The sequence below is a fragment of the Hevea brasiliensis genome, chromosome 9 (assembly GCF_030052815.1).
Source record: "Hevea brasiliensis isolate MT/VB/25A 57/8 chromosome 9, ASM3005281v1, whole genome shotgun sequence".
In the NCBI taxonomy this organism is placed as follows: domain Eukaryota; kingdom Viridiplantae; phylum Streptophyta; class Magnoliopsida; order Malpighiales; family Euphorbiaceae; genus Hevea; species Hevea brasiliensis.
The window spans coordinates 3,519,922-3,543,941 of NC_079501.1; the positions used below are offsets into that span (position 1 = coordinate 3,519,922).

The 24,020-nt window shown below is 33.1% G+C and overlaps 4 protein-coding genes across 6 annotated transcripts; 3 read left to right on the top strand and 1 right to left on the bottom strand.

The window, feature by feature from the left end:
- Nucleotides 1-297: 297 nt before the first annotated feature.
- LOC110644717 (common plant regulatory factor 1) lies at nucleotides 298-6,123 on the top strand. 2 transcript variants are annotated; one of them, XM_021797636.2, is made up of 13 exons: nucleotides 298-657; nucleotides 2,104-2,248; nucleotides 2,503-2,547; nucleotides 2,687-2,782; nucleotides 2,917-2,997; nucleotides 3,168-3,209; nucleotides 3,381-3,544; nucleotides 3,673-3,721; nucleotides 3,831-3,867; nucleotides 4,743-4,990; nucleotides 5,176-5,253; nucleotides 5,328-5,453; nucleotides 5,559-6,123. In XM_021797636.2, exons 2-13 carry the CDS (start codon nucleotides 2,186-2,188, stop codon nucleotides 5,802-5,804), a joined length of 1,275 nt encoding a protein of 424 aa, XP_021653328.2. In that variant the 5' UTR covers nucleotides 298-657; nucleotides 2,104-2,185; the 3' UTR covers nucleotides 5,805-6,123. The 2 variants fall into 2 exon arrangements, with proteins under 2 accessions (XP_021653328.2, XP_021653329.1); XM_021797637.2 differs by lacking the exon at nucleotides 2,503-2,547 and having other exon boundaries at nucleotides 421-657.
- A 3,870-nt stretch (nucleotides 6,124-9,993) lies between these two features.
- LOC110644732 (exosome complex component RRP41 homolog) lies at nucleotides 9,994-13,171 on the bottom strand. Its single transcript, XM_021797652.2, has 11 exons — nucleotides 12,987-13,171; nucleotides 12,857-12,903; nucleotides 12,717-12,777; nucleotides 12,585-12,623; nucleotides 12,413-12,480; nucleotides 12,032-12,110; nucleotides 11,892-11,928; nucleotides 11,462-11,578; nucleotides 11,278-11,363; nucleotides 10,537-10,626; nucleotides 9,994-10,373 (listed from the first exon to the last, which is right to left on the bottom strand). Exons 1-11 carry the CDS (start codon nucleotides 13,038-13,040, stop codon nucleotides 10,326-10,328), a joined length of 726 nt encoding a protein of 241 aa, XP_021653344.2. The 5' UTR covers nucleotides 13,041-13,171; the 3' UTR covers nucleotides 9,994-10,325.
- A 1,733-nt stretch (nucleotides 13,172-14,904) lies between these two features.
- Nucleotides 14,905-16,572, top strand: LOC110644705 (uncharacterized). Its single transcript, XM_021797612.2, has 2 exons — nucleotides 14,905-16,093; nucleotides 16,299-16,572. Exons 1-2 carry the CDS (start codon nucleotides 15,366-15,368, stop codon nucleotides 16,360-16,362), a joined length of 792 nt encoding a protein of 263 aa, XP_021653304.2. The 5' UTR covers nucleotides 14,905-15,365; the 3' UTR covers nucleotides 16,363-16,572.
- A 1,450-nt stretch (nucleotides 16,573-18,022) lies between these two features.
- LOC110644718 (ubiquitin-conjugating enzyme E2 28) lies at nucleotides 18,023-22,760 on the top strand. 2 transcript variants are annotated; one of them, XM_058152467.1, is made up of 5 exons: nucleotides 18,059-18,209; nucleotides 20,313-20,518; nucleotides 20,945-21,072; nucleotides 21,685-21,789; nucleotides 22,407-22,760. In XM_058152467.1, exons 3-5 carry the CDS (start codon nucleotides 20,962-20,964, stop codon nucleotides 22,548-22,550), a joined length of 360 nt encoding a protein of 119 aa, XP_058008450.1. In that variant the 5' UTR covers nucleotides 18,059-18,209; nucleotides 20,313-20,518; nucleotides 20,945-20,961; the 3' UTR covers nucleotides 22,551-22,760. The 2 variants fall into 2 exon arrangements, with proteins under 2 accessions (XP_021653330.1, XP_058008450.1); XM_021797638.2 differs by lacking the exon at nucleotides 20,313-20,518 and having other exon boundaries at nucleotides 18,023-18,209.
- The last annotated feature ends 1,260 nt before the right edge of the window (nucleotides 22,761-24,020 follow it).

The following is a 24,020-nucleotide window of genomic DNA, read 5'->3' on the forward strand; positions in this document are numbered from 1 at the left end:
GAGTAACGTAAGCGATCAATGTGGTTGTCAAACGGCGTGGGCGTGTGGTTAGTCATGGATTCCAATGGACATATTCATTGTGGTTTAATTTTATTGTTCTTTTATTTATTTTTTTAATAAAGTACTAGATTTTTATTTTTTATTTTTTTATTTTAAGGAAAAAAGACCAGGTACGCCACGTGACGGGTGGAATACGCTGGACCCTCACTCCAGACGTGTAGATGGAGTCACTGGATAACACGTGTGCGGTTGAGGTCATGTTGGAAAAAATAAATAGCCAGCGCAAATATCGATGTGCCAGCTCAACAACCAAAACAGCTCCATATCTATACGGTATACGCATACACTTGTTCTAAATACGACACGTGTCTGGTGATGTGGATGTTGTCTTGGCGCTCCCTTCCGTTCTCCTTCTTCAACCCCTCCTCTCTCCCTCTCTCCCCTGGGTTCCATAAACCGAACTCACTTTTTTGTCTCTCTTTGCAGAGAGAGAAAAATGCAGAAGCTGTGAAGTTACTTTATGGTTTTTACCAAGTAATTTGAGCTTTGGTGAATAGTTAAAGATTATTCAAGCATTGAAGTTTCTAATAGCTTCTTAATTTCTTATTTTTTTTCCGGAAGGCGAAAAGAAGCAGATTTGGGATTTGATAGTTAAAGGTATGTTGAATTTTCAGGTATTTTGTTTCTGAATTTTTGATCTCCATCTAGCGAACGAACTTGTTCGGTTTTTGGTCATGTAAGCACTGTTTGGTTGGTGAGAAAATGTGGGAAAGATAAGGAAAGTGAATGTTTTGATATATGTTGATGTGAAATGCTTAAAACTCCACTTAACTATCTCCTTTTGAGTTGTTCAGAGTTCATATAGACGAATGTAAGAGGAAGATGGGTCTCCGATTTTTTTCTTTTTTCATTCTTTTATTAAATTTCATATCTGTGGTAATTCTCTCTGTTTTCTCTCAGTAAATCATAGGATCAGATTAGATACTTACCTGGATCTCTTGAGTTTGTATTCGTTTCTTTAGGAACTTTGAATCAGCTTGTGATTTTTTTGTTTAGTTTTAGATTTTGAGTTCTGACCTTTTTTCTTCAAATCTGAGAGAGAGAGAGAGAGAGAGAGAGAGAGAGAGAGAGAGAGATTATCTGCAAACTAGATAACATAAAAGAGGAAAGGTGGCCTAGTCATTGAGACGATGAAATCAATTGAAAAGCTTATTGAAAAAGATGATGAGAGGGTATCCTAGCCGGTTAAGAGTTCTACCTCTTCAATTCAGGGGTATTTTTGACCTTTAGCCTCTGGATTATCCTGCTGAGGAAGGTTTGGTGTTGCCTACTCAGTCGTGTCTGTCACTTTCTTGCCATCCAATGGAGTTCCAAAAAGACTTTAATACCCTCATTATTTAAAATATTATCGAATTCCCTCCTTCCTTCCTTTCTTTCTTGGTTTTTTGTTTTTAAGAATATTAATTAATTAAAGGAAAAAATTAAGGGACCTTTGAAATTCTAATAATATCAGACGCTCTTGATCATATTGGTATTTATGGCCATAATTTAGTCTAAGCTATGATAAGATCAAGATGGTTCTACTAATTCAAAAGGTGTCCATAGATGTTTTGGCGAGTGGATCTTGCAGTTGCTGACCTAGTTGTTCACTTCATTATCGTTGATGAGATGAAGCTGTTTTTGAAATTCCATGCAATCTTATTACTGAAATTATCATTCAATAAGGAGGCTTTATTGATCAATTATGTAATATATGGAGAACTGTTTCATATTCCCCTCTTTGCAATAAGCTGACTAAGCAAGTCTGTATTGGGCGAAAGCGAAATCTTTGCTCATACTGTTTTGGTTGGGTTGGCCGTTACAAATATTATCCGGTTCTTGTCCTTAGTTCTGTGATTTAGCAAATCTAACATTTGTTCTGCAACTAGAATGACTGCTGTGTCAGAATCAAGACAGGACGTGGAGCAATGGTTTAGTTTGAATGATTGCACATGCCTTGATTTGATATCAGTTTCTGATTTCTGGTTTTCTTCAGGCGTTTTTCTCTCTGTTTCTGTCACGATGTTTCTCAATGTCACATTGACATGTCTGCCTTTGGTGCAGGTGACTAAGTTTTCTAAACAAAGAGAAGCAAAAATTGTTCTGCTTCTCCAAATTAATTAAGGATTTCCTCCAGTGCTTGACCATGGGAAACAATGAAGAGGGAAAGTCCTCTAAGCCTGATAAATCAACTTCACCTGCACCAGTGGTAAGATGAAAAAACAAATATGCTTGTGGAAACTGGAATTACCGTACTCTCCCCTCCCTTTAAAAAAAAAAAAAAAAAAAGAGAGCATATCAGGAAGAAAATAGAGTAGTTGGATGTAATTTTCTCTTTTTTTGTTCCCCTTTCTTTTGCAGTGTGTGAAAATAATTCTATCTTAAACCTTCAATTCAATTGTTTTTCTGTGAATGACTTCTGAATTCACGTCTGAGTATTGGTCAATCCTTTTGCATTGACAGGATCAGACCAATATTCATGTCTATCCTGATTGGGCGGCCATGCAGGTTATCAACTTCATGCATGCATTTTTTTTTCCAGTTTTTTCTTTGACAGTGGCTATAACATCATAAAAATATTTAGCTATATTGTATCATATTCGTAGAAGTGTTGATAGTTATTTCAAGTTGTTTTTAATGTCTTTAGGCATATTATGGCCCTCGTGTCGCTCTGCCACCATATTATAACTCAGCCATGGCATCTGGTCATGCACCTCATCCATATATGTGGGGCCCACCACAGGTATTGCTGTTTGTTCTTGGAGAGCTATATTTTCTGTTTAAGATTTGTGGCCATCTTTATGCTGTTTGTGTTTATTGAAGAACAAATAAAGTGAATTGAGGACCAAGATAAACTTAACTTTCTAACTCTTCCAGCCTATGATGCCACCTTATGGAGCACCTTACGCAGCAGTGTATTCACATGGAGGAGTTTATGCACATCCAGCAGTTCCAATTGTAAGCCTTAACTCTTTTCTGATCATTTTGTTAGAATCTGTGTTCCTAATTCCTATTGATTGCTATTGAAGCTTCATTTTGCTTTGCAGTTTGCATCTTGGGGAGTAGTTCATTTTATATGTAAACTGAGAGTCACTAACATGCTTATAAATTTTTTTCTTTGAATCTAGGGATCACATCCTCATGTTCCTGGTGTCCCATCGCCTCCTGCTGTAAGTGGAGCCTAGTTTATGATGTTTCCTTTTGTTCTCGTCCAATTCAATTTCTATCTCTTGGTAAAATGCATATCAATGAAATAAAATAAGTAGGAACTGCATCTGTGAAAAGACAAATATGTCAGTCTTTGCTGTGAATTCATAAATCATTGCTGGACAACAATGCAGGCTGCAACACCTGTGAGTGTAGAAACACCTACAAAGTCTATTGGAAATACGGATCAAGGTTTAATGAAGAAGTTGAAAAGATTTGATGGGCTTGCAATGTCAATAGGCAATGTGAGTAGTAATGCGGAGAGTGCTGAGGGTGGGGACCACGAGCTGTCTCAGAGGTTTGGAACTAGCACTTTGGTTTTAGGAGACTTTCACTGTTACCTTATAGTGGCGTCCACTTTAAGGGGATTCTTTTAACTATTTTTTATGGCAGTCTAACTTTGAAACTACTTGACCATGTGAACAGTGTGGAGACTGAAGGTTCTAGTGATGGAAGCGATGGAAATACGGCTGGGGTGAGACCTTTTATCTCTAAATGTGCATTTGTGATTATCTTTGTTTTTATGCAATTTGGAATTGAAGGAAATTGTTGTGTCCTAATTATAATCTCTGTCCTTATGCCAGGGAAGGAAAAGGAGTCGGGAGGGGAAACCAACTATTGGTATGAGTCCATTCTTCACGAAGTATTTATCTTGATTGACAATAAGATTGACCTGGAATTGCAGCTTTCCATAGCATAGGGATTTAAATGCTGTATGCATTACACATGACCTCCATGTAGGTTAGTGAAATGTCAAAATTGGCCCCTACTTTTGCTAAAAGCAATGATCATCAGATATGTGATAACACCACAAGGCTTTTGGTTTGGTAACTTGGAAATCAGTTGGGTAATTATGTAATTTGGTTTGTCAATTCTCGTACTTAGAGCTATGAAGTAAAATTAAGAACTACCTCTATTGCTGTGCACACACACACATAAGAAAAAAAGAAATTTGAAGTTAAGCTATTGAATTTAGAAATAATGGGGAGTCTTACATTATGTGTGATCATGAAACCTTTGTCCATGGCAACAAAGTTGCAGTGTATGTGCACAATGCATTTGATCAAATACGCATGCAAAAATATTGAGAAAGATAGGGAATGCTGAGATGCTCATGGAATTCATATTCACATTGGTGGCTGAGGGCTATGAAAAAAGGCTGGATAGTTTTAGATAAACTGGCTTATCATGTTACTAGTGTGGTGTTATCATTAGATATTTTTTCACTTCATTGTTATAAATTTGGGCCCAAGTTTGGCACTTGTAAGTTGTATCAGATTAATTTGAGAAGATTTTATCCTGTCAGTCACCTATCCATCAGCAGAAACTGTTTCATTTTCTTTGCTGTTTATCTTGTATGGTCCGTTCCTTGACAAACATATTCATGACTGCTTGATTGTAGTGGATAATAGATGCTCTATGCATGAGCCTTCTTGTTGTCCAAATTTCTTGGTTATGAATACTTTCCCAATATATACTTGATCTGTTATCGATAGGTGGAGAGATGAAAACGGAGATGCAGGCCAGTATTGTTCCTACTGGGGAGGTCAATGGATCTTCTGATAAGGTATTGGGTGCTGCTGTCGCTTCTGCTGGTGTTTCAGGAAAATCTCCAGGATCTGTAGTTTCTCCTGGCACGAGCACAGCATTGGAACTCAGGAACCCTCCTCTGAATGCTGCTAAGACAAGTGCAACTAGCATTCCACAACCTTGTCAAGTTCTGCCTTCTGAAGCCTGGTTACAGGTATTGTAAGTGAAAGGCATTATCTATTCTTTTTAAACAAACTATTTCTTTTGTTCTCTCCTGTATATCTATCTCTTGTTAGATAATAATTTCACTTCTGCTCTAAGAAGTACCCATTTTTAATTAGAAATAGTGCGTGCATTGTTGAGCATTTTCTTATTTGTGATCTCTGGTGGTTTGTTTAGAATGAGCGGGAGCTGAAACGGGAGAGGAGGAAACAATCAAATCGAGAATCTGCTAGAAGGTCAAGATTGAGGAAACAGGTAGAGAAATATGAAACTGCTGTTAGTTTGAATCTAATTGGTCCTAAACTATTCTTTGTTATCCTCTTATCTAGGCTGAGACTGAAGAACTTGCTCATAAAGTCGAATCCTTGACCTCTGAGAATTTGGCACTTAAATCAGAAATGAAACAATTGACCGAGAAATCCGATAAGCTAAGGCTGGAAAATACAGCATTACTGGTGTGCCCTTATACTCTTTCTGCCAACTGTTATCCCCATGAAATTATACTTTTTCCCCCCAGAGTTCAGGATATTTGTTAGTAATTGAAGTGGTTCAATGTACAGGAGAAGCTCAAAAATTCACAGTTAGGACGTACACAAGAGATTATTTTAAACAGCAGTGAGGAGCAACGTGCCTCAGCAGTTGGTACAGAGAACCTGCTGTCAAGAGTTAATAATTCTGCCTCTGTTGATAGAAGCACGAGGGAAGAGGGGGAGCTTTATGAGAGAAACTCAAACTCAGGCGCCAAGCTGCATCAACTCTTGGGTGCAAGTCCAAGAGCAAGAGCCGATGCCGTGGCTGCAAGTTAATTTTAGAAAATAGTTTGTCTAGAGGCAACCATGTAGTTTTGGCATATTACAAGCCCAAAACTACTACTAACAGCTAGCAGAGGGATGGAATTTAGGGTTGTAATCCTTCTCTTGGACGTTTGATCCACTTGTAAGTTACTTTTGTCATGGCAGGAGTGATGTAATTTTATCAGAACTCTGCGTGCTGTAATGGTCACTGAAAGGTAATGTAAATTGAAGAGAATTAGAGATTTGGTTCAGGGATGTTGAAAATTTCAACATGCATTTGTCTCTGATGTAGACGTGTTTATGATACATGTATGGGAAGAGTACTTGAGAATATGTATGCTTATTGATTACTACTGGAGTTCAACGGAGGTCCAAAGATAAAAGTGTGCAGTGGGAAACTGCCTAATTAATAGACAGTGATGATTGGATTTTTTTAGTTTTTTATTTTTTAAACGTTCGTAGATCTAATTTTACCGTCAACATTTTCAGCTCTTGAATGACTGTTCTACAGGTGGAACACAATACATTCTGCAGGATGCCTTAAGCTAAAAGCTTAAGCTGTTAGGGAATGAGCATATAGCATGGTAGTTTCAGTACATACGCTAAAGGATTTGGGTGAAATACTGACCTGTCAAGATATCTCTACTCAGTATTAATAATTTTCATCATTTGTTAGAATTTAAACTCATGCTCTCAGTTTTATACTAATGGTAAAACTGAGCGCCTACAATCGTGTCAAAAAATTTGTGTTAGTAGAAACGTAACTTTAATTTCTTATAATATTGTAATCAAAGTGTCATATCACTTTTATTGGGATGCTTTTTTTATAATTTGATTTTTGAGATCAAATTTTTAATGGTATAAAATTTTTAACTTAATATCATTAAAATAAATAAATTTTTAAGTTTTTTCTTTACATAATTAGCCTTTTCACTGGATTTCGAACCCTTAAAAGTTTTTTTTATCTTATTTTTTTAATTTTATTATTTATGATAATTAAATTTTTACTTTTTCAAATAACTCGAAATCAAAATTTATATATATATATATATATATATATATATATATGCTCTTTCTTTGAAAAATTTACGACGTGTCACCTTCAGAAATACTCTCATTTATATTAATTATTATTTTTTTATTTTTATTTTAATTATCATTATTATTTACAATACTAATTTAATATTTATAATTTAAACTATTATTTTCATTAAAATATAATTTTTAAAAATTTAGACCTTTTGTAATTAAATATAATATTTAAAAATTATCTATATTATTTTTTTATAAATTTATTTATGTAAAAATATTATTTACCACATAATAATAATAATAATAATAATAATAATATTATTATTATTATTATTATTATTGATGCCATTAATTAAAAGAAAATTGACTATTAATTTGTAATCTCATAATCAACTATTATATAATTTAATTAACCTTAAATTATTTCATATCTTTAATAAATATTTTTGTTATATTGGTATATTTTCAATTATTTTTATTGTGAAATTTTTATTAAAAAAATTAGAGAAAAAGTATAGTTTACATAAAAAGCTATAAAAATAAAATATAAAATTTTGATTTATTTATAATTAGTATGTATTATTTTTTATATTAATAATATAATATTCTTTTTATTTCACTTTCTTAATATTATTATTATTATTATTATTATTATTATTATTATTGCCAATTTATAACGATCTAATTAAAATAACAAAGTAAATAGGAAATATTTTATTGTTAGAAAATTTGAATTTGAATATTTATTACAATTTTTCAATTAAATAATATTTAATTATAAATTAATTTTTTATTTAAATAATTTTCATTTGTTTTTCTATATATAGTATGTCATATAAAACATTTAATACACATCAAACACTCTCTTTTCATCAAGTATTTTCATTTTACTTAAATACTCTTACATTTTTGTTATTTAAATTATTTTTTTATTATTTCTTTTAAAGTTATTATTTATCATTTTTAAAATTTATTTTTTTAAATATATTTAATTAATATTTAATTAATTATTAATTTTTTTTATAAATTTCTTATTTAATATTTCTTAAACTTTTAAATATTTTATTTCATTATAATTATATATCAAATGGAATGATAACTAATATTTTGGTTATTTATATTTTATTATCATTAATTTTTAATAAAAATATTTTTAAATTTTAATTAAATATTTATATTTTTATGTATAAATTATCTCTCAACTATATTTTTATATAAAAATAAAATTTCGAAGTTAAATTGTAAATTTGATCACATCAAAAATTTAGTTATAAATAAAAATGATTAAAAATAATTCAAGTTATAGTATTAAAATTATGAAATCTATTTTTTAAAAAATAATATATATTTTAATATTTATTATGTTAATAGAAAATAATGATATTTTAAAATTTTAATTTTTATAAAATGTATTTATTTTATATTATAAATTTATATAAAGTGATAATTATTTTTGTGAAAGAATTATTTTATAAAAAATATATTAGATTAATAAAAAAATTTATATTTAGATATAGTATTTTTAAAAAATAATATAATAGAATGTTATTTTTAATTAATAATAATATTATATATTTTCATTATTATTAAAATTAAATAATTCAATTCATTATTAGTAATTTAATTTTTTTATTATATTAATAATAAAAATATTATATTTATATATTTTTAAAATAATATTATTTTCTCATTAATTTAGTATATTTTTTATAATTTATAAAAAATAAATATTAATTTATATAAATTAGGAGGTAAAATATAAAAATTTTATAAATTTAAATTATTTTTTAATAAAATATTTTTATTACATTTTAAACGAAATAATCATGAAAATTATTATTAATATATATATAAAAATTAAATAAATATTTTAATTAATCATATCATAAATTAATTAAAAATTTATTATTATAACAAGTTAAAATTATCAAATTAAATTAAATAAAAAATTTAAATTTAAATTTAATTTAATTATAATAATTTATTTTATTTAAAATATAATTAAAAATTAAATTAAAAAATTAAAATTATAAATTACTACATAATATGAGTATTATGCCAGTACAAGCATAAACTATTAGGCAAAAACACAGGGAAAGAATAAAAGAACTTGAGGTCCAAAACTAGCTCTAACTATTCAGAGGCTCAAGCCCATAGAAAATAAACCCTAAGCTAGCTAAGGAAGAGCAGCAACCTTGACTCAACAATGCCGTCCTAAGCTGGCTGTTCACACCTTTTATTTCCCTTACAATCTGCCCTGTTAACCTACCCTGTTTGAAATTTCCTTTTTTGGAGACTTCGTGTTAAATTTATCACCTATCTATTACATGTTTCCGAATAACATGTGCTCGTTCCACTTTGGAGATTTGCATGATTTTGAAATCTAAATACTATCTAATATGTCTGTCAGGTGGATCGAGTTTATCTTTGTTCTCCTAATGTAGTTGCAGTACTCGATCATGAAAGAAAACGGACATTTGTCACACGAAAGGAATGATTGCCACATGCTGGCAAGCTTAAGCTACCATTTGCTTGTGTTTATTCATGTGCATGTTTTAGCATATATACAACAAAGTTGATTGTGGTTGTAACAATTGTGGACTTTTGTCTCTTGATCTATATAACTGCGCACAAAGCTTGCTAGAAAAGCCAACGCACATGCACGTAACTTAGTAAAGAATAGAAAAGTATAAATACTCATTTTTGCCCTTTCTTTTACCCTTGTCTATCCCTGCAGTGGTATGGAATCCATGGCAGAAGAAATCAAAAGCTATGGTGGATTTTGGTGACGTTGATTATAAACATATGCTATGCATTGATGGAGCAGTAATTGAGAAACCTATCAACTTGAACCCACGAGAGGAATGGACAGGGCGTTTGGAGCTCTCAGTAGTACTTCCAAGTTTCTGTTTCGCACTTGGATCTTCATGGGAGAGGCTTTTGAATAATAATACCATTTTGAAGAGTAAATAGTCCCAAAAAAATTAGCCTCTGGCTACTAGGATCTAATGATGTCTGTAAACCTCATAGAACACTTGGATCTAATGATGTTTGTGAACCTCTTTCTTTTTCTTCCTTTTGGTGTTTCAATTCTGGGACCTATGGGTTATTGGGCCACCATTGCAAAAATATAAGAGGGTTTCCTCCATATCTAGTGAGCAGTCTCATCTTAACAATAACATTGGGAATGATCATTCAATTCAAAACAATTTGAAGTACATTTACTAGAAAATTAGAAATTTCTGAATAACCACTTCACCATAAATTAAAATTTCTGAATAACCACTTCACCATAAATTAACATTTTGTGCTGCATATATACTAATTAAGAAAAATATGAAATATTAAAGGAACCCAAGAAAACACAGCAAAATGAAGCCTCGCCTTGGTTATGAACATTTCTGACAATCAACACTTAAGAAATGTAGAAATTGTCAACCCTCAGTTGTGGATGTTGTCAAGTTTAAGCATGAGGTTTTGAATTCTTAACCCAATAATAAACTATAAGCCTCTTCGGTATTCCAGTTGCTTGGTATTCTCCAGCAACACCTGCCAAGGAAAGAAAAAAATCTGATGTAGCTGTCATTATATTTATGATCCGAACCATATATGTTTTCCTTAAACTGAACAAGAAAATATAAAATGCATCAGTTTTTAGAATTCTTTAGGCTGATATCTAAAATAAACCAGAAGGAAAAAAATTTTTCCATACTTCACCAATGTAATTTGCTATTGCCTTGCAGCCTTCAATAGCAAGTTGCATAACATTTTCAAAGATATCAACTGGCAACTTTGCATCCATCTGCATTATAAAATAAAATAAAATAAATAACTTGTCCAGAAACAAAAACTTGAACTTGGGCAGAACTGCCAAATCAGGTGGAGGAAAAATCGTCGACCTCAATTCACTAAGCATATGCCTCAAAAGACGAGATGTTGAACACTAAGGATAAAGGTTTCTAATCAAAGTGTCACAATTTTAAAGTGATAAAAATATATTAAACAAGTAGAACATGTTAGTCAACCCTTATACCAACAAAGCAAGATGGGTAACAGTAAGACAACTACGATTATCTGGTGTTTTCTTTCATTTTTTTTTATCTTATATTTAATTCACTTGAAGAAGATTTGGCCATGATGGAGTGAGAGAAACAACAGCTAGAAGGTGTTAGGGAAGGGGACAGCTAAATTCCATTGTATAGCTCAGGCCTCCTAATGAATAGGGGAAAATATAGCTTAAATGAAAAAAACAACAGACATATAGCAACTTTGAAACAGATGTGGCACCAAAATTCTTGTTATCAGAAATTATTTTCTTAATCTAAATTTTCACCCATATCATGCAAGAACAAAAGCTTCCAAGACAAAATAAGCACCGAGCAAGAAACACAAGTTTAACAATCTTGTATCAATTAAACAAGATATGAAGACCATATCTTGGATTAAAAAAAACCTGAAGAAGTGTCACTTTGTCCAACTTAGGTAAAATTCCAACTGTAATATCTGGACCTCCTGCACTGTCTTCAACATAGTTCAAATCTGCATTCATTTGACAAATGTCAACTCTACTATTATATTAAAATTATTATATGAAAATGAAAACTGCACTTGTCCAAATGATACAAAAGTGAAGTTACCAAGCAGAGGAGTGCTATTGAGGTATCCAGCACTACAAGAAGTAACAAGATCACGCATGGGGATTCCGGCATCTGCTAGAGCCAAAGTAGCAGCATTGATACATGCAGATCTAGTTCCTGCAGACAACTAAAAGTCAGATCAAAGGCAAAAACTTTTCATTCTTAGAGATGAGAATCTTTTATAGGAATATAGCGAAGCATCTGAATAACTTCCACTACTACTGCAGGCGCTGTAACAAGTTCTTAGATCTAAGAGACATAGGCTGGTTCACCCCCCTTACTAATTTGTAAAGAAAATTGGGTGTTTCTTTGCCACCATGTACCACCATTAAATAGGCTTGATTTACTAACTAACTTCTGTTCAACTCATTTTCCAAACAATTATCATCTAGGAGTTAGCAAAAGGATTCATAAATGACTTGGATGTTACCTCCATCTGCTTGAAGAACTTGTACATAAATATCTATCTGCAAACATAGAAAACAATGCATTAGAAAAGAGATAGAGATGGGAGGGGAGGGAAGTAATATCCAGTCATGCGAAAAAGATCCCAAGAAATTGCAATAAAACCTGAGAACGAGGCATCAAGTGTGTCAATATGCATGCTTCCATTGTCTGGCGAATAACTAGAGAAATTTCTGTTGATCGCCTGCATATAAAAAGAAATGCAATGATATGAGAAACAAAAAAATGTCTATTTAAAAACCATTTGAAAAAACTGAAACAACCTCATTATTAACAACACTGGTAATTCACAATACAAACATGGAAACTAGAAAAATCCAAAGGCAGTATGGAAGTCTCATTTAATGTTGTAGATATTTTTTTTCTCTTGAATATCAGAGGAATGATCTTATTAAAATTTAAGAGAATAAAATCTATCAGTGAACATAAAAAGAAGAAAAAGATAGTGCATTGCCTTCAGTCCTCACAAATCCAAAGCTGTATTACCTATCACCCTTAGGTTTCCTCATGCGATCTCCAGTACTAAAATTAGCCATGCTGTACTCACAGCGCACCTGACATAAGCATAATAAAAAATAAGTTGATAAGAGAGTTACTCCTGCAATAAAAAAAAGTAGGCATCTGTATACATAATTGAATATAATATAAGAAATTTTACCAATGCCTGGTCACTAATCTGTTGATTCCTATTTTGGACCTGGACAATGAGCAGAATAAAAGCCAACTTAAACCAATTTAAAATGGCCTCACTATCAGAGTAATGTGATGAAGAAAGATAAATAAAGAATACCTCTCTTGGCCCATAAACTGCAGCAATTACTTTAGTGTTACCCATCTCAAAAACTGCAGAACTGCAAAACAAAACCTTGCTTCAAATGTTTTAAATCAAAACCAAAAAAAAAATTGAAATATAGGTTGATAAAAACATACCCATCTGCTTTGGCAACGGCACCGATCTGTGCTCGAAGTTGCCTCATCTGAGATTAGGACAATAAATCAGAAAAATCAGACACTTGCAAAAAAGTAACAACAGTATGAAGCGAAGCAGAAAGAGTCATACTTCCATGGAGCGTCGACCATCTAGTCGGAGTCCTTCAGGGCTCACGTATTCCATCCTTGCCGATTATGGACCAACAAGGGCAACGGTGTCCCGGCGTCAAACTGATTGACAGGCGAGTTTTTTCTTCTTCTGCTATCCGAGTGAAGCTGAACCACCTATCGTGCCGAATTTCAATTACCAATTTACCATCGTTGGCGGAGTGGGTTGAAGATGGAAATAAGCTGAGCCCAATCTCCCAATGCGCGAAGCCCAAATAGGCCCAGGCCCCGATGGTAAAAATAAGCCCCTACAGTGGGAGGTGATGAGTAAGGGATCCTCTCTCATGTTTAAGCAAACATTATTTACCATGCTCGTAAAATTTCAATGATTGAATTTAAAAAAAAAAATGGATTTGATTAAAAATTAAGATTTAGTTTTTAAAATAATTAATTATATGAGAAAAATAAAATCTCAATAATTTATTGTAAATTCAATGATTAAAATTATATAAAAATGGAAGAATTTTTCAGTGTTTTCTATGGTAATTTTAATTTTATTTGACTATATAGTAAGATTTACTTTGTAAAAAGCATAGTTAGCATTGAAACTTCTCAATATATCTTTGTTATTCTTTATGTGATAACGAATTAAGTCTTAGCGAATGGTAATTTTTGTGTCACTCTAACAATATTTGGTGACAATGGAACATGATAAATTAGTGATCACAATATAATTTAAATTTAGGATTAAATTAAAATTTAAGTAATCTAATTTAAAATTAGAATTAAATTAAAATTACATGAGCTTGAAATAAAATTAGAAACTTTTTTAATTGTATTAAAATTATGCCGAAATTAAGTTGATTTTAATAATATTTTATACAATTTAATTTTTATTTAACAAAAATAATAAATAATAATTAATAAATTATCTCAAATTAAATTGAATTAAAAACTTATAATCTAATCTCAAACTCTATTTTAAAGATTAAAATCAACGATTCTTCGAAACCAATTCAATTTTTTGGCCAAGTCTAACATACAACGGTAAAAGGCAGATGGTAATTTTTTAGGGATATCGCGCAGCTGTGCCTCTGGCGTGAAGTCTACTTCTATAGCCCATTCCATAAAAAAGGTCCACCTTAAAACCCTATATTACATATTATAAACCTAAGTCCACTATTCTAAACAAATTGTAGCTTTAACAAAAACCATATGAGCCCAAGCTGAAATGGGCAGGATAACCCAAAAACCCAAACACAAAGAAACAATAGGGAACAATGGCTATTCGACCCAGATGACCCTGATTTGGCACTGCACAACGCCAATCTCCACAGCGCCGCTTCTATCACTAGGTTGCCTTATGTCCTCAGATTGACTCACTCAATCAACACCAATGAGTCTCATCAAGTTAAGACTATTAACCAGACAAGGTTAATTAAGCATTGAAGCAACTAAAAGGAACTCCTCTTCTCAAACACACCCAAGGACCACCTAGCAAATCAATCAGGGCCAGAGTCTCAATATCTTCGGTGGCTACAAAAATCGATAAGCATAAAGGGGCAAAATGGTGATGGTGTTCTTTTCATGCCATTTGTGTCTTCTGGGCCAACTTCCTAATCTGTACCTCGCAATTTACCACCGTTGTTCCTCCTCAAATCAGCTCCACCAACAATATATAACTTGCAAGCAAATCACACAACAACAAAGACATGATAAGATAGAGAAACAAAGCTCAATAGAAAGAAACCCCAGAGCTAAAGACTGTTAAATACAAACTGCCAAAAACCCTTCCCGCCCCGTCGGCAACAGGATGCCGCGCGTGGGCTCGCTAACTGAATTTCTGCCACTGGCAAGCTTCATAAGAGACAATACCCCAATCTCTTGCTCTCCCATTCTTTCTCGCTCTGCCTCTCTCTGTCTCTCTAATCATATCTCTCTCGCTCTGCCTCTCTCTGTCTCTCTATTCATATCTACAATGACAAAAGGGATTCCCTGAATTCCATTTTTCTTTTATTATTCATCTCACAGAAATCTCATTTTTCATGGATCCGAGGGCGGATCTTTGCGTGCTGAGTTTGAAACCACAAACAGTCTGTCCCCTGTAAGCTGGTTCCAGGTTTTAACTTCTCTGCCTGTAATTTCTTATCCATTCCTTAGCATTTTTAATCCCATTCCGATTATATTTAGTCTTCCAGAATTATCTTTTTTCTGTTTCAGAATTGGAATTTCAGAAAATTAAGATCAATCCATCAAAATCTGCACTTCTTCCTTATCTTCCTTCAAATGCAATTATTCCCTACATTATTGTTCCTAGAGCTCTCAAATACCCATCAAATTCTTAAAAGTTAGTGAATTTCTGGTTTTAAGTCGATTGATATCACAAGTCGATAATCATAAAATGGCTGAACTAGAGCAATCAACGAAACCTGTTCTCCAAAGACCTCCAGGTTACAGAGACCCGAGCAATCCGGTCCCGAGACCGCCACTTCGAAAAGGAGTCCTGCCACCTTCATTCCAGCCGAGGGGCAATCGCAAAATCTGTAGTAGTCGTCTATGCTGTTGTATCCTCTGCATTACCTTCGCAACAATCTTATTCTTCCTAGGATTGCTGCTTGCGTTTGTCTACCTCTGGTTCGATCCAAAACTTCCCGTTTTCCACGTCCAGTCATTTAAGATCCCTATTTTTAACGTCAGTGCTAAACCCAACGGCATCTATCTAAATGCGGCGACGGTGGCGAGAGTGGAGGTTAAGAACCCAAACTCTAGACTAGCGCATCGATACAGTGTGTACCAGGTGGACGTGACACTGGGGAATGATCAGGGGACTGAGTTGGGATCCACGACTCTGCCAGGGTTCACTCATGCTAAAAGGAACACTACGAGTCTTAAGATTGAGACTCAACTGAAGAACCAGCTGATCGACGATGCGACAGGGTCAAGGCTCAAGACTCGGTATAAAAGCAGGAATTTGGTGGTGAACGTGAGGGTGAAGACCAGTGTGGGTTTGGGCGTCGTGAAAGGATTCAAGATAGGGATGTTAGCAGTGGCTGTGTTGTGTGATGGTATAACGTTGAAGGAGGATGACGGTGGTCATATGCCCAGATGTACTATTCGCACTCTCAAATGGTAAGAATTGCGATTCTCTCATGTTTTACGACTTCATTGCTCTGTTACTGTTACTGTATGTGTGCTCTAGTTAAGACCATTAGCAACTTTGAAATATGCCATCTTAAAAGAATAGGTGAATTGACCCTTCTGATTTTAGATTGTTGCTTTGGCTGCATGGTCAATTTAAGCTGACTGGTTTTTTGTTTCCTTTATGTGCATGGAGGTTGGTGGTAAAAAAGAAGAATGGTGATACAATTGTACCCATTTTTATTAAAAAAAAAAAATGACTGTAATATTTACATACAATATTCTTTACTTTAATGTTGGGGAGGGTAAGGAGACGGGAGATTTGGGGGTGTCATAGCATCGACAACAGTGAAACGTGGGTCCATGTCTACACTTTGGTTCCGATTACGATGTAATTGTAATGAGGATACAGACGTAAACTTAATTATTTGTTTAATTTTAGTGGTTGATGGGGTTTATTCTATACCACATTTCTTATCTATTTGATATATTTTTTTTTTCTGGTGAAGAATGAAGAATCTTATCGGAGCGGTGGGGCTGCAATTGCAAATGAGGGTGGGGCTCTCGGATTCCCGTCCCTTGTTAGGTTGCCATTCTTGCATTTTCTTTTCCACTGAAAGAAACAGAATTAAAAAAAAAATTAAATTGAAAAAAAAAAAGAGAGAGGGAAGAAGAAGGAGAAGCAAGGTATAACATCTTAGTTTTATTTTTCGGGGGCATTAGGGGACTGCTATATCAAGTTAGGAGAAGCATAATTGTCATGGCTGCCATTATTAATCTAGACCCAACTCCTTAATTTCTTTCTTTGTGAAGAAAATTCAAGTTCAATAGACCTTTCTTATAAACAGATAAATAACCGGTACTGAAATAAAAGAGCTCGTAAAATTATGTAGTTAAGGAATTGGCTTTTTATCAAGGAATATTGGGATAAAACCATCACAGCTCCTCATATTGGAAATGAAAATTAGTGTTTTTACAAGCTTACATTTTAATTAAATTAGTGGTACAAACAATCTGCTTGTATTTTCTAATGTCCAGAAAAATTCTAAATATTCACGTAAATACACATTGTATATGAAATTAGACTGCATTCGACTATTATGATATATTAAAATAAACATAACTCATACATTTTCAAGCTATTATGGTATATGTTGTTTACATCAAAATAATTTTAATAATCTCTAAATTATTTCTTCACTTTTCATTCAACACATTGAAAAAAGAAATTCTAGAAACAGAAAAAATATATATCTATTTAATATTGATAATGAGATTTAAAGGTCAAAATTAACTTTTTAGAAAAAAAAAATCATTCTATATGATATTAAAAAAAAAAAACTGTTTGAAAATTTATATTTTATTATTTCATTATTCTTATAATTAAAATTTATTAAATTTAATTTAAATTATTTTTAATTAATATATTTTAAAAAATATTTTCCCAATTACAGCTATGCAAAACCGGCTTAATAGTAACTTCCACGTACCCATTACGATTTACAAGTGAACCAACGATTGTGACTCGGTCGTTTAAAAGTCAAGCGGCTATAAAGTGTAAATGGTCCAAGAAAACATCCAAAGTAACCCGCAACCATTCACTTGCATTTTGCAATTTCTCTAATAATATGTAATGGTAATTTCATGTAAGGTTAATATGTAAAATAGTAAATTAATTTTAAAGTAATAAATAAATAATTAAATTTAAGAAATATGTTTTTAAAATATAGATAAATTTATTATTAATTATATATTATTTTATAATATATTTACAATTTTACATATATTTTTTTATATAAAAATTACCATTTTCTTGATATAATTTTAAAATTTTAATTAAAGCATTTAAGGATGAAAGTTATTATAAAAATAATATTTATTTTATAATTTATAAAACTAATATATATGAGTACATATTAATCTTCCCACGGCACACATCTTCCTTTTTGTATCTCTAAGCTTGCCCTGTCGGGCGTTTCGTCAAGTTTGTTCTATATTCTCTCTCTCTCGTTCAGAGGCTATTCTCGAGGTTTGCTCATGGCTTCGAAGCGGATCTTGAAGGAGCTCAAGGATCTCCAGAAGGATCCTCCTACCTCTTGCAGTGCTGGTATGATAGACTCTCTCTCTCTCTCTCTCACTTTTATGTAAATTCACTTGTATTCGTACATCTATCTGTGGTCATAAATCTCATCATTCTTCATCTTTGATTTTTTTTTCTTCGGATTATTTGAGATATGCTAGTATTTTTGTTTGCAAGGTTGTTTGCTAAAACTGATATGTATTTTTTCTTTTAAAAAAAAATTGTTGGGGATGATTTCGTTCATGCCTTTGAAATGGAAGAATTTGTTGAACGAAATCAAGATTTCGAACAGTTTGATCTAATCGGGCAATTATACTTATAGACCATAGACACGCAAGCCTTGATTGGCACTGTAAATGTCATTAACTTGTTATGGATGGCAACGATTAAAGCTTATAAAATCAATATCCTTTCTGTGATTTGGTGGATTGATCTTTGCCTAATTCGTTAGTTTAATACTGCTTGCTGATATCAACTATGATTCAAGAATCTAGATACACGGAGAAGCGATTAACATGTCAATAATGATGCAATGATAAACAAAACATATGTTGGTTGGGCAATTATTATAGTGGTGGGGGTTGAAAAAAATGAAAACACAGTAGTAATATATGAAAAGATAAGGTAAAGCAATTGATTTTGTGGTACATGAGTAGAGTTTTTTTTTTTGTTTCCTCATTATGAGGCATCTTTTGACCTTGGCACTCTTCAGAGAAGAGGAAGAGGTGGGGATGGGGTGGGGTGTGTGTGGGGCGCGGTCCTCCTTGGATGTTATCTTAAGTGTTATCTCTACATCTTGATAATTTTGCTTGCTGTTTTTTTGTGTTTGAACTTGTGTGATGGTTCAAAAAGGTTTACAAACTTTTTTTTTTTTTTTTTTTTTATAAAAAATTCATGTTCTACCAAAATTTGTCGTACATGTGTACATATAACATGTTTGGGTTACAAAAGCTTTGCCTTCCAGGTGTATGCATTTGTAATATCATCCATTGTGTAACTGCATAGTGGAATTTACTCCAATGGCAAGGTAAATCTTGTCTTGTATGACTGGCCTTACCGGATTAATGGGCATTCATATTCTGTTTGATATTATTTTTCTCCAATGATTTGAATGATTTTCTCTTTGGTAAGTCATAAGTGTGGTTTAATAAAATTGTGCTGTTGGTCCAGTGATGCTTCAGTGCATTTCTATGAAATTAACCTCAATGATAGCAGTCTGTTGTCCATAATGCTTGATAATATACTTGTTGGAATACCGTTGTCATTACATATTGGCCATGTTAATTACTGATTGATTTAGGTATGGGGATTTTATCTTACAATTTGTTTATTGGAGTTCTGTAGTCCTTTCATTTCTTCATTTTATTTTGTCCATCATTTTCAGTATTATTTTTGTTTGTTTGCTATGCTTCTCTTATCAGTTATACTCTTCTCCTTACAGTTTATATTTCTAGGAAATTAATAAATACTTTAATTTTGTAACATTAAGGATGCTTTTCTTTTCCTATATTATTGAGCATCCCTTGGAATATAGAAACATTCAGGTTATTAGTGTTAGAACTTTTATTGACGTCTAAGATATATATCTAGTTACCAGGCTGTTTTCTTGCCAACAGAGAGGCTGTTATCATTTCATACTAATTTAATGCTGTATGTGGTGAGTAAATAGCATAGTTAGTAAAGGTGCCATGAGCAAAAAGGCGCCTAAGGGTCTTGGAGCGTAGGCACAAGGCGCAGGTGTGTGCCTGAGTAAGGCAAGATGCAAAAAATAAAATAAAATATAAAATAATTATCTATATCAATACCATATAATATTTAACAGTCAAATAGACAAGTGATGATGTTTTTGCAATTCAAATAAATAAAACTAAATTATTATAGATATAATGTCTTAAAAATCATACTATTTTTCAAATTCTAACTAGTAAATAAATGCGATATAAATGTCTTAAAAATTATACTATTTTCCAAATTATAGATATTAATGTCTTAAAACTAAAACACAATTGCTCAAGCGTCACAAATCATTTAGGAGGACTCACACACCCACCCACCTGCACACACCAGACTACCAGAGAAATCAAAGTCCAAACAAAAATACATCAATCAGAGCATGGTTGTTTAAAATAGGGCCAAACCAGGCACCAGCTCAGGAGAAATTGATGGCACAATTGAGGAAAGCTGAAGGAAAAGAAGGAATCAAAGAGGAGGAGGAAAGCCCAAGTGGATGGAGGAGAGAGGGGGGAAGGAAGAAGAAAGCACCGAAAAAAAATGTGAATAGCTGGCTCAATCGCAGATATTATGCCACAGCAGCCAGCAGGCCCAGCACCTATCAGGTTCTTCATCTTCTCTGCTGATAGTGAGACTTGGGAGGCAGAAAACCTTTTTTGTTTTTATTTTTTTGGTTCTGGATCTTTTATATGAGCTGACCTTCATCAGTGTCTGGGTGTACCTCTGTTAAATCACCCGCCTTTGTGTTCCAGAGGCTGCTTGCCTCACCTGGTGCGTCTTTGATAACTATGGTAAATAGTCGCATCATAGTTTTCCCACTGGTTATAGGCTTATAGCTGGATAGAATTTAGCATACTTTTTTACAGTCATCTCAATGGTAGCTAGTAATTTGCTTCAGTGAGTCATCTTCATATTTCTAATATTATTTCTGCTAGAACCAAAAGAATGGCTTTAATGCAGCATACAGGGAGTTGTCTTTTTGTTTTTATTATGGAGTTCCTTAAGAAATACCTGGTCAATTTTTTTGTCAGGCCCTGTAGCTGAAGACATGTTTCACTGGCAAGCAACAATAATGGGTCCCCCTGACAGCCCTTATTCTGGGGGTGTATTTTTAGTTACTATTCATTTTCCTCCTGACTATCCATTTAAGCCACCAAAGGTATGATATCAAGTCTTTATTTTCTTTCTTTTTCCTTCTTGCTGTAGGCATGTGCTTGCTTCATAGATGACTTTGTTCTTTGAAATGTCTCTGAATATTCCAATCCCCCTCTACCAGAAAATTTCTCTGAAAAAACTTGTGTAAAGATTAGTGACATAATAACTATTTAATTTTAACAGAGAAGAAACCAACACCTGCGCTTAATAAAACACTAAAGTGTAAACAATTGTATGAGAAATTTTAATGTAGTGAAGTTAACTAAATGCGTATACATGAAAAATTGTTGCAATTTTCATGTCATTTCATGTCTCCCTCTTAAAACTTTTGACATTCCGTTTCCTGATGTGATGAAAAGTCAAGGCAGTGAGGTATATGGAAGTTTCATCAGAGCAATATCTAATATGCTGCAGAGTTCTTAAGCTTGTGATTGCCAAAACTCACTGTATATGAAATTCCTATGTATTTTATACATGTATAAATTTGGCGTACCTAAACAGAAATGGCAATCAGGCTTAATAATATTTTCAATCAGAGTCTTAATAGCATGAAACTTATACATGTGTAAATTTTTTGTACCTTAATTGTAGTTTCTTATCTTTTTGTTTCACGCAGGTTGCATTTAGGACAAAGGTTTTTCATCCAAATATCAACAGTAATGGCAGCATTTGCCTCGACATTCTAAAGGAGCAGTGGAGCCCTGCCCTGACAATATCCAAGGTTCTGACTTCTTATCACCTAATTCCCATTAGGTTTGAATTTCTGTCAAACAAGATAGGCATGGACATTGGAAATTAGTATTATTGACATGTCTCCTAAATTTGATGGACTTCTGAATAAGGGGTCTCACTTATTCATTGTGCACATAAATCATGGTTGATGTAGTGGTGTAGAAGAATTAATTGTCCTCAACGCATGATTCTATCATGTGTCTGAGGTTGTCCTAATAGGAAAATGTTGCACATTGCGATGGCCTTTTATCCTGCATATTGCCACCCACTTAGTTTTGGTGCAGAAATCCGGATGATGGGTGTGCATCTGATCAATTAATCCAATGTAGCATCTTAAATCCAGTGTTTTGTTTGCCAATAAAACATAAATTAATTATACAAGGTGAAAGGTCCTATATCAAAATGTGTTTACAATAATTTTCCTGACGCCAATCATTAGGATTTCCATTGAGTTTCTGTTGGGTTAGCTCTCCACCATTTGTTGAATACACACAAGACACAGCAATCACACACGCACACACACAAATATCTGGTAAATTTTCACCTGTGTGTTTTGTTATTGCTGTTTTTTAAGTAGGTGGGAAGGGTTATTGTCTTGTTTTTCAGGTGTTGCTCTCTATATGTTCACTGTTGACGGATCCAAACCCAGATGATCCCTTGGTGCCAGAAATTGCTCATATGTACAAGACAGATAGGGCCAAGTACGAGGCAACTGCTAGGAGCTGGACCCAGAAGCATGCAATGGGCTAGTGCTTTGTGGTTGGGAGATTTAGGATATCAGTCAAATCATTGTTATGTATAAATGATGTGTGTGATCCGTTTCTTTACTCTTACATTGAAAAAGTGAAGAATAGATTTATACAGTTCACCCCATGAAAACAAGATGTTAGGTTATTGGTATGGAAAATGATCTTGAATGTGAAAGATTGTAGTTGTTCAATATACCATTTGTTTTGTGTCCATGAAGATTTAAATGAGTGCATGTAGGGTCTCATGCTGTCATAGTACTTCGTAGGCAAATTTTCCTACGCTCACTGGTGGTTGTGGGAAATATTTGACCTCCTCGATACTTAGTGGTGGTCATGTGGATCTTTTGCTCATTTCAATTCCATGCATGGTGTTGTAGGCTTTTTCATTTGCTGACGATTCAATTTACAGTTTTAGAGATGTCAAAAAAGAAAATTGCTCTTTTACAACACAATGTGTTTTGGGTTTAGGCACCCATTGCTATGCTTGCTAGGGTGGATAGTTTAGACAAGTAATGAAGTTGCTGATTGTAGCACAGCAACTGATGGTGTATATGAAATTTGAAAAAAAAAAAAAATTGTTAAACAAAATATTTGCTTGTAAAAAGTATAGAATTTCTATTGGATTATATGAAGTAACCTTGATGTCCTGTGGGAAAATTACTCGTGAAGTGGTAGGCTTATTCGTTATTTGGGCTTTTCGTAGTTTACTAATTATTATGCTTTTAAACGCAAGCAATTATCGTGCAAGTTTATTTCAAGTTGTCTTTCATATAGAACAGATGAACTCAACTCTGCAATTGACTCTCGATGAACTTTTGTCAGCTAAGGAGATGTATAGTAGAACAATTGAACAGTTGGTCATTGCCTCCTCTAAGCCCAATGAATTATATAAAAAACTAAAATAAAATAGAAAGAATTAAGCAAAGGTCACTTGAAGGACAAACCAATTCCTCTGATCCTCCCCTTCCACCCAACTGCTTCTCTGATCTTTAATTCTCAAGATCCGATTTCTCTGTCTTCGCTGGCCTGTGGTCGTATGGAAAAAAGAGTATTACTATCCCTGTGGACAACCATTTGATTCTTGTCCTTGGAAACCAATCAAGCTCTCCTTAATTTTCCATTGATGGTTAATTCTTGAATCAATCGCTGCTCTTCTTCCTTGTAATTTTATTAAAAATTAGGAGTTATGAAGACCGGAGGGCATCAATTTTTTGTAGTAGGCTCATGAAGATGATAAGATCAAGTTTGCTAATAAATGTTAAATTTAATAAATTTTGTACTTCTGAACCCATTTGTTTAAAAATGATTAAGGGTCATTAATTTAAAGATTAAAAATAATTAAGGGCCATTAATTTACAGGCATGCTTATTGAACTTTTTTTTTTAATGGAATTTGTATTTAAATAAAAAATTGCACTGGTAAGAACCCAAAAAGGCAAATCAGATAGAGATGCTTGATGGACAAGAAAAAA

Excerpts from the sequence above, each read along its gene's own strand:
- LOC110644705 (XM_021797612.2), top strand. The coding sequence starts at position 15,366 with ATGGCTGAACTAGAGCAATCAACGAAACCTGTTCTCCAAAGACCTCCA. Across the intron at positions 16,094-16,298 it reads ACTATTCGCACTCTCAAATG|GTTGGTGGTAAAAAAGAAGA; the intron begins GTAAGAATTGCG and ends ATGTGCATGGAG.
- LOC110644732 (XM_021797652.2), bottom strand. The coding sequence starts at position 13,040 with ATGGAATACGTGAGCCCTGAAGGACTCCGACTAGATGGTCGACGCTCC. Across the intron at positions 11,364-11,461 it reads CAATAGCACTCCTCTGCTTG|ATTTGAACTATGTTGAAGAC; the intron begins GTAACTTCACTT and ends AAATGAATGCAG. Across the intron at positions 10,374-10,536 it reads TAGCAAATTACATTGGTGAA|GTGTTGCTGGAGAATACCAA; the intron begins GTATGGAAAAAT and ends TTTCCTTGGCAG.
- LOC110644718 (XM_021797638.2), top strand. The coding sequence starts at position 18,140 with ATGGCTTCGAAGCGGATCTTGAAGGAGCTCAAGGATCTCCAGAAGGAT. Across the intron at positions 18,210-20,944 it reads TCCTACCTCTTGCAGTGCTG|GCCCTGTAGCTGAAGACATG; the intron begins GTATGATAGACT and ends TTTTTTTGTCAG. Across the intron at positions 21,790-22,406 it reads CTGCCCTGACAATATCCAAG|GTGTTGCTCTCTATATGTTC; the intron begins GTTCTGACTTCT and ends CTTGTTTTTCAG.
- LOC110644717 (XM_021797636.2), top strand. The coding sequence starts at position 2,186 with ATGGGAAACAATGAAGAGGGAAAGTCCTCTAAGCCTGATAAATCAACT. Across the intron at positions 2,783-2,916 it reads ATATGTGGGGCCCACCACAG|CCTATGATGCCACCTTATGG; the intron begins GTATTGCTGTTT and ends TAACTCTTCCAG. Across the intron at positions 3,722-3,830 it reads GCGATGGAAATACGGCTGGG|GGAAGGAAAAGGAGTCGGGA; the intron begins GTGAGACCTTTT and ends TCCTTATGCCAG.